This window comes from Neoarius graeffei, chromosome 2 (genome assembly GCF_027579695.1).
Source record: "Neoarius graeffei isolate fNeoGra1 chromosome 2, fNeoGra1.pri, whole genome shotgun sequence".
NCBI classification, from domain to species: Eukaryota; Metazoa; Chordata; class Actinopteri; order Siluriformes; family Ariidae; genus Neoarius; species Neoarius graeffei.
The window spans coordinates 73,914,490-73,924,488 of record NC_083570.1 but is presented as its reverse complement, the minus strand read 5'-3'; the positions used below and the strand labels follow the sequence as shown (position 1 = coordinate 73,924,488).

The following is a 9,999-nucleotide window of genomic DNA, read 5'->3' as shown; positions in this document are numbered from 1 at the left end:
CGGAGGAATGGGCTAAAATTCCTCCAAGCCGGTGTGCAGGACTGATCAACAGTTACCGGAAACGTTTAGTTGCAGTTATTGCTGCACAAAGGGGTCACACCTGATACTGAAAGCAAAGGTTCACATACTTTTGCCACTCACAGATATGCAATATTGGATCATTTTCCTCAGTAAATAAATGACCAAGTATAATATTTTTGTCTCATTTGTTTAACTGGGTTCTCTTTATCTACTTTTAGGACTTGTGTGAAAATCTGATGATGTTTTGGGTCACATGCAGAAATATAGAAAATTCTAAAGGGTTCACAAACTTTCAAGCACCACTGTATGTCTGATTAGTTTAAAGTGATCATTAAAAAGAACAGTGCTTTTCTTTCAAAAATAAGGACATTTCAAAGCGCCCCCAAACTTTTGAACGGTAGTTTATATATATATATATATATATATATATATATATATATATATATATATATATATATATACACAAAATGGAATCATTTGCTGACAGCTCAGTCCCCCCAGTTCAAAAATCCTATCTGCGCCCCTGCTCAAAAGACCAACAGCGCTCTGGCATTATCAGCTTTTAAAAACTGTACACTTTGTGTGCAGGCTGCCTGCCTACTCACGATAATCACAGCAACTACAAATCAGTCCTGTATGGGCTAAGATTTCATCTGAAAGGATGTACCGGCGTTGTTTTGATCAAGAGTTATCACCAACCTCTGATTCATGCTGGTTTACTCCGCCCAAACCCCGCCTCTCTGTACTACTGTCCAATAGGAAGAGGTGGGCGGGGCTTCACCCGAACATGCTGTCAAAGAATGCACGCATTTTTGAAGATGGTGTGTAGTGTGGGATTAAACCCTCAGCTCGGGGAATTGTGTGCGGCGAGTTTTTAGTTGGCGTGCAGTTAGATTAGTTTTAAATGTGTTAAACGAGGCTGCCGAGTGAAGTGAACACACACACACACACGCAGGATTACAGTCTCCTGTTTATCGGTGAAATATCAGTTTTAAATCCGCTCTCCACGCCGCTGATGTGTGAACGGCATGTCGCGGAGGAAACAGGCGAAGCCGCGGTGTGTCCACATGGATCCCCCTGTACACTCAGGTAAGCTTCAGGAGAGCCGACACGTGACTCAAGTAACAGGTAGATGAGAACTTAGAAAGAACTCAGGATGACTGAAAATATCATACAAAATTCAAACAGTATTAAAAACACAGCTTAATTTTCCAAATGATAGACTGAGCATCACAATCATGTCTGTGTGTGTGTGTTAAAATGCTCCAACTTTTCCATGTTTTCGGGAAAGTTAGTTCTAAACGGTTTGTAATTGTATATTGAGAGAGACAGGCCTATAAGACAGCTACCTAACTTCATATATAGCTTTTATAGTCAGATCTATTCATGCTGGTTTACTTTATTTTCTGTATAAACAAGCCATAAATTCAGTCTTTAATTTGCTCGTGAATTAACTATGACATCACTCACTTGCATTAGGGAGTCCTGAAAAAAAAACATGCTTAAATTCTTCATTTTAATTCAGTGACAATAATACAATAATCTCCCTGTTTTGATGATAATAATAGTCAGGTTCAATGCCCAAACTGATAATCACATCATCAGTTTTTCATTGGCTAATCAGACACAAGGTAAGGTACGCCACCACTCTTGCCGGAGCGGTTGGAGGTTAGGTGCCTTGCTCAAGGGCACTTAAGCCAGTCCTGCTGGTCCAGGGAATCAAACCAGCAACCTCTGGGTCCCAAAGCTGTTTCTCTAATCATTAGGCCATGGCTTCCCCTATAATAATGTTGTTATTATTATTATTATGAATCACTATTTCCACAATAAGTAGTAAAAGCATAATTAATGTGAATTAATTATTCACGCTGAAAACATGTAATAAAATATAATAAAAGTTTGCATTGCCAATGAGTTTCAAAGTGGGAAATGAACATTTGTCTTACAATTGATCTACAAATGAAGAAAATTCAACTCCAAAAGTTGTTCAGAGGATACAATCCACAGACATACAAGTTACCAGAAAACATTTACATCACTTTCAGAAAGGGAAGTCCGATTTTCTGAACTGATAGAATTGTTAGATTTTTCATTTTCATAATGAAGGAATACCTATGGAGTAGTGATGCACAAGTCAAGGTTTATAATATCCACACCCATCCAACCCGTTATGAGAGCCAACCTTCACTGCCTGACCTGCAAAAATTCTGCATTAATCAACCACCTGAACCCAACTCGACCTGCAAACTGCCAGCTTTATCCAAACGGTGATGCTTTATCACTTTTTGAGCCGCTGCACCAGAACCTGCAATATTTTTCTAACAAGCTTACCCGAACCTGCTCAACCCATGGGTTATGGGTCAAGATGTGCATCACTACTGTAGAAGCAAATACTGTACATAAAATGTTTTGTTGATATAAAGTATATTTCTTTGTCTTCTTTATTTTTTCCAGTGGGTATGCAAATATTTTGCATTAAACTTTAATACCATTTGATAGTACTTGAATTTCATGTTTAATGTGTGATTAATGTCTATATCTAACAAAATATATTTTTTCTTTTGTTCTCCAAAGATATTACAGACTTCCACATAAACAATAGGAGCTCTCAGGCTTGTGATGTCCATGTGTGTGAAAATTGCTGCGCTGAGTTTTTAAGCTTCTCAGATCTCCATGAACATCAGATGAGTTGCTCTAAGAATGCACTAGTACTAATAGTGAGTGAAAATGGAGGATTGACCTCTGCGTCTTCGTGTTTCACGTTTAATTCACCTACTCAGAGTACAGAGGACCAAACAAATAACAGCATCAGTACTGAAGATACTGAAGGATTATACGACACAATACTTGAGGAAAACAGAAAATCTTCACCTGTGTCTGACAGCAACAGTGACAACGCCAGTCATTTCCAATCAGATAATGAGAACAATATTGAAAATCTGAGTACATGCATTGATAACCTAACTTCAGAGTACTCAACGGTTATGCCTGAACCAGACTCTTTACCTGAACTGAGTAAATTATCGTCCACCAGCAGCAATGTCATCATTGAGAATTTAGAAAGTACAAAAGTGGCTGTGGCACAGTTCTCTCAGGATGTATGTTTGAATGCCCTGGTTAACAGCAGTAATCTAACCAACAGCCACACGACCATAATGAGTCTGATTGAGCAACTTGTTGCTGTACAACAACAGCAGGTGCAGCAGCTGAAGCTCATTGAGCAAATTCAACAGCACATATTACTGTTATCAGCCCATAATACAGACACACACGTACCCTCCAGCACCTGCCAAGATACATCAGAGATTTCTCAGACTGGCCCTCTAATAACACTTAGCTCACACCTCTCCCAGCAGCTAGCAGAAGCTGCAGGCCTAGCACAAAGCCTGGTGAGTCAGTCTGTCAGCATTAGCAAACTCGGACAACTTAAACATGCGGTATTCTCCAGCAACCATGATAGCACGGCACTCTTGAGTGTCCAAGATATCACTCAAATGACAAATGTAGATAGAAGCAAAATTGGCATGTATCCATCTGAAAAACAATCTGACCATGACGATACATTTTCTAGACAGCAGAGTGGCACAATTCACTCCCCTTCCACTGTTTCAGCTGATAGCACACCAGATTTAACAAATACTCTCAGTCTACCTCATAGTCCTACTGGAAATTACATCTTTGAAAACTCGTTGCCAAGCATTGGGGCAATTGTGGAGGACTTGAATGCCTTGACTGCTTTAGCTCAACAAAGGAAGAGCAAACTGCCCAATATGATTTCATTTGAGCACAAAAGGCCTTTTGATGAAGGTTTGTTTAAACACAAATGCAGATTTTGTGCCAAGGTATTTGGAAGTGACAGTGCATTACAGATACACTTACGATCCCACACAGGAGAGAGACCATACAAATGCAACATATGTGGGAATCGGTTTTCAACACGGGGAAACCTAAAAGTTCACTTCCAACGTCATAAAGAAAAATATCCAAACATTCAAATGAATCCTTATCCAGTTCCAGAGCACTTAGACAATGTTCCAACGAGTACTGGCATCCCATATGGCATGTCCATGCTGCCAGATAAGCCTGAGTCCAAGTGGTTAGACAGCAAACCATCTGTGACCAGCCTACCTGGTTTGTTGTTAACTTCATCTTTGCCAAGTCTTCCAAGCATAATTAAAAGAGAGGCACAAGTGGTATCAGTTGGTAGACCTGCTAGTCCTGGCACTGGTGGTGTAAATGGTTTTGAGAGTGGTAACAACAATAAAGAAGAATCCAGCAATGATCATTTTCCAACACTAAACAGAAAATATAAAGAACTAAAATACCTGAGCGCACAAACATATTTAAACTCCTCTGGAAAAGGTTCAGAAGACCACAGCAGTAATGGCAATACATCTAACCATACAGATTCATTCATCCCACTCCTGCATGTGGATATCAAACCAAAATTAACAGTAGGGGGTCTATCAGATTGTAGAGACACTTCAGAAACCACCAAGCTGCAGCAATTGGTTGAGAATATAGACAAGAAAAGCACAGATCCCAACGAGTGTATGATCTGTCATCGTGTACTTAGTTGCCAGAGTGCTCTCAAAATGCACTATCGCACACATACAGGTGAGAGACCGTTCAAGTGCAAGATATGTGGACGGGCTTTCACAACCAAAGGCAACCTCAAAACGCACTATAGCATCCATTGTGCCATGCCACCTTTGAAAGTGCAGCATTCGTGCCCCATTTGCCAAGTAAAATACACAAATGCCATGGTTTTGCAACAGCACATACGCATGCACATGGTGAGACAAGTCACCAGTGTTACCCTCCCAGAAAAGGACCAAAAATCAGTAGAACCTGATGCATGCTCAGGAGAAGAGAAGAATCTGGATGAGAACCTTTCAGATGAGAACATGGAAATAACCGAGAGTTTTTCAGAGTCCAAAGATGCAGTATCATCCCAGGACAGTCTGTTTTCATCTCTTACCTCATTGCACACTAACAAGACATCTGGGGAAGAGGAAATGATACAAGAGAAGGATTTACTAAATGGCAAGTTAGAGAACGTGTCAATAGAAGGAGATCATTTGTCTCTCAAGTCATATCTTGGTAATGACCTTGCGAACCAACGATCAAGGAGCCCTGCTTGTCCTGAAATCACATATTCTTGGGACTCTTTGTCTAAAAATGGCTTACTAGACAATTATAGATCCCTTACATTTGAGACTCACCAGAAAACATCAAACACAGAGCTGACTGGCACAGGTCTCTTACAGCCAAATTTGACATTTGATTCAACACCTGCTGATATCCTAAAACAAGGAATGACCATTAAGCTTTCTTCAGGTGAACAGGGAACCTCGAAGAACAATGCATGTGATGTCTGCAACAAGACATTTGCCTGTCAGAGTGCCTTGGACATTCACTATCGTAGTCATACCAAAGAGCGACCATTCATATGCACTACGTGTTACAGGGGGTTTTCCACCAAAGGGAATCTAAAACAGCACATGCTCACACACCAGCTGCGAGATCTACCTTTACAGTTATCTGAACAAGCCAGCGAGAATCTTGTTTCAACACCGAATCCACCTGATCCCTCTATGGGCCACTTAGTTTGCTCAAAAGTAAAGATGAAAGTCAACAGCATCTTAAATAAAGATGGCAAAGATGCAGCATTAGGCATGATGACGTCCTCAGGTCGCTCAATGACTGTTCTTTCAGAACCACCAGCACCATCCCGGAAAACCTTCAAACAGCATTTCTGCCGCACTTGTGGAAAGACATTCTCTTCTTCCAGTGCTCTACAAATTCACGAGAGGACCCACACTGGAGAGAAGCCTTTTGCCTGCACTGTATGTGGACGTGCCTTCACCACTAAAGGAAATCTGAAGGTACAACTACCCAAAAGTCCCTTGTGCTGTAAATATCTATCTATCTATCTATCTATCTATCTATCTATCTATCTATCTATCTATCTATCTATCTATCTATCTATCTATCTGTCTGTCTGTCTGTCTGTCTATTTTTTGCTCAGTTTATCTATACAAAATATGAGGGTGATTCAAATGAAAACCTTAAAAGTGTAACATAAAATTGAATACATTTTTTTTTCCTAGGGGAATCCAGACACTAGTTAAGCACTGGAATACGTGCATTAAATGAAATGGAGACAATGTAGAAATATGTTACACTTTGGTGACAAGTATTTGCAATAAACAATGCAAAATAAAATTTTTACATTTGACTCACCCATGTATGTAACACAAATTTAGCATTCCAAAAACCTTTATGGAGTAGAAAAAATATTGTGTGAAGAGAAAAAGAGTTTTTAAGAGTTGCATAAAAGTGTAGTTATCACTTTTAAAAGTTTCCTGTTATCATAAAATTAGTAATATCAAAATGACAAGACTCTAATACTCGTACGAGCATTATTTCACTATTAACAGGATCTTATGCAGCATTAATGCCTAGCTTTTTGGGGTTTTTTTTCTTCTTCTTCTTCTTGTTTTTACTTCCTTCTAGGTTCACATGGGAACCCATATGTGGAACGGTTCTCCAGCTCGCCGGGGTCGCAGGCTCTCTGTAGAAGGTCCTTTTACTGTCCTTAAATCCAAACCTGTAAAAAATCCAGACACTCTTTCAAAAGAAACTGTCAATAGCAATGAGTCTATTAGCTTCTGGAATCAATATGTCACAGCACCTCTCACTACTGGCTTGGCGTTGAAAACTAATGAGATCTCTGTGATTCAGAATGCAAGTATACCACAAGTGTCCCTTTCTGATGGACGTGGAGGAAATTCACCTGTTGGTGGATTCACAGCAAGTCTTGAGAAAACACATAATATAGAAATCAAAAGAGATGTTCCTTGGATTGAGAGGCTTGGTGAGAATGGGACATGTTTTCACATTACACCATTTATTGAGGAGAGTAAAACTGATTAATATTTGTTGAATGTCTCTTCTGAGAATAAAACATTAGTTACCTGATTGCAGTAGATATTCTACTATGAATACATATTCTGCTTTTTCAAAATGTTCAACCATTTACTCTATGTTGTGATTTTTGCTTTTTTAAAATTATATTTGTTAAATGTTTTTAAACTTGAACATTGATTTGTAGGTATTTTGTCCTTACATACTCAGACACTGTTTCACATCAGTCAACTGTAGGGTTTTTTTTTTTTGTTTAAATATATTTTATATATTTGAATCATGCTATGACTGATTTATTGTTAATAACATTCTTAATTTTTTGTTATGGATATTATTAATGATATTTAGAGTTGAATTCTGAATTTTATAGAGGTAGGCCCAATGAGTGTTTATTCACAAAGTAAGAGGGTTTCTTATTAGTACTATAAAACTTATTAGTATTAGTAATACTTAATGCGAAAACTATTTATTGTGTTTATATTTTACATATTTTATCTGCATACTATTATGCAACAGTTTGTTTATATAGGGTTAGTCAAAATTATGTTAACACTGAAATGATAGAAACCATCCATTCACAAAACATACATCATATCTGCAAGATGATTTACAGGATGGTCTCAACCTGTTTGCCATCATGTTCAACACACAAAACCAGCGAGCAACAGTACCATTTAATCTGCCATCCATTATGTATGTCTATCTGCAGGAGAAAAATAATCCATTAGTGTTAACATAATTTTGACTAACCCTGTATATACTTTTTAAACTGTGACCAAAATTTGATAAATTTGGTGGTACAGCAGGTGTACCGCACCTTGGGACAGCGAGGTGTGTGTGTGTGTGTGTGTGTGTGTGTGTGTGTGTGTGTGTGTGTGTGTGTGTGTGTGTGTGTGTGAGGGAGCGAGAGAGAGAGACAGACAGACAAAGAGAGAGAGATTTAACATTATAGTAGTATTACATGTCAGAATGTAAGAACTGCATAATTAAGTTTATATATATATATATATATATATATATATATATATATATATATATATATATATATGAGTGATTACACGCTTATGGGTACTGAAATGGGGACATGAACTTATTTTTAAAAATTCACCTAAAACCATTTCTTTTTTTACCATCAGGTCACAAAACATGTAATCTTTAATGAATGATATGTTAAAAGATAACTTTAATTTTCTGAGATGTAATAAAAACATATTTATATGCCAAAGTCAGAACGTAACAGAAGTGTTGTGGACATATAGATTCTCAATTTTAACAATGTAGAATTATTTTTTGAAACATAGGAAGGTGATGTTTTAGCAAATATAATTAATAAACATGTGTAGTAGAATAAACATACACATTCTTTCAATAAGATTAACATGGTATATAGCTAGATTGTAATTAATTTGTAACAGACGCGAGATGGACAATCGTAACAGAAGTAATGGAACAGACATCATTTTGGAACTCATAGGCTTGACTTTGACATATAAATGTTTTTATTACATCTCAGAAAATTAAAGTTATCTTTTAACATATCATTCATTAAAGATTACATGTTTTGTGACCTGATGGTAAAAAAAGAAATGGTTTTAGGTGAATTTTTAAAAATAAGTTCATGTCCCCATTTCAGTACCCATAAGCGTGGAATCACTCATATACATACATATATATATATATATATATACACACACACACACACACACAGTGTGTGTGTGTGTGTGTGTGTGTGTGTGTGCGTCTCAATATTAGAATATCCTGAAAAAATTCATGTTCTTCTTAATTTAATTCAAAAAGGTAAGCTTTCATATATTCTATATTCATTACATTTAAACTGAAATATTTCAAGCCTTTTTGTTTTAATTTCCATGATTATCACTTACAGCTCATGAAAATCAGAAATCCGGTATCTCAAATTATTAGAATATTTCATTTCGAGTTTGAGTGAAACATTATAAATACTGTGTATCTCTCAGTCTAGTTCAGTACACGCAACCACAATCGTGTGGAAGACTGCTGACTTGACAGTTGTCCAGAAGACAATCATTGACACCCTCCACAAGGAGGGTAAGCCACAGAAGGTCATTGCTGAAAAGGCTGGCTGGAAAAGGTGTATATGTTAACACCAGGGATGACTGCAGTCTTGAGAGGATTGTCAAGAAAAGTTGATTCAGGAACTTGGGAGAGCTTCACAAGGAGTGGACTGAGGCTGGTGTCAGTGCATCAAGAGCCACCACACAAAGACGCCTTCAGGAAAGGAGCTACAACTGTCGTATTCCTAATATCAAGCCACTCCTGAACCAGAGGCAGCATCAGAAGCATCTTACCTGGGCTACGGAGAGAAAGAACTGGACTGGTACTCAGTGGACTTGATAAAACACAGTGGACCAACATCAACAGATAACCTGGTACCCCAAATCATCACAGACTGCGGAAACTTCACACTGGACTTCAAACACCTTGGATTCTGTGCCTCTCCATTCGTCCTCCAGACTTTACAACCTTGATTTCCAAATGAAATGCAAAATTTACTTTCATCTGAAAAGAGGACTTTGGACCACTGAGCAACAGTCCAGTTCTCTCCTTAGCCCAGGTAAGATGCTTCTGATGCTGTCTTTGGTTCAGGAGTGGCTTGATATTAGATATGTGACAGTTGTGTCTCCTTTCCTGAAGATATCTTTGTGTGTGGTGGCTCTTGATGCACTGACACCAGCCTCAGTCCACTCCTTGTGAAGCTCTCCCAAGTTCTTGAATCAACTTTTCTTGACAATTCTCTCAAGGCTGCGGTCACTTGTGCACCTTTTCCAGCCAGCCTTTTCAGCAACGACCTTCTGTGGCTTACTCTCCTTGTGGCCAGTGTTGATGCTCATCTTCTGGACAACTGTCAAGTCAGCAGTCTTCCCCATTATTGTCATTTTGTGTACTGAACTAGACTGAGAGATACATGGTATTTACACTATTTTACTCAAACTCAAAATGAAATATTCTAATAATCTGAGATACTGGATTTCTGATTTTCATGGGCTAGTAGCTATAATCATCAAATTT

General features: G+C 38.1%; 1 protein-coding gene across 1 annotated transcript; it reads left to right on the top strand.

The window, feature by feature from the left end:
* Positions 1 to 929: 929 nt before the first annotated feature.
* sall1b (spalt-like transcription factor 1b) lies at positions 930 to 6,960 on the top strand. The gene is made up of 3 exons (XM_060909658.1): positions 930 to 1,110; positions 2,605 to 5,909; positions 6,541 to 6,960. The coding sequence occupies exons 1-3, from the start codon at positions 1,050 to 1,052 to the stop codon at positions 6,958 to 6,960; spliced, it is 3,786 nt and encodes a 1,261-aa protein (XP_060765641.1). The 5' UTR covers positions 930 to 1,049.
* Positions 6,961 to 9,999: the final 3,039 nt, after the last annotated feature.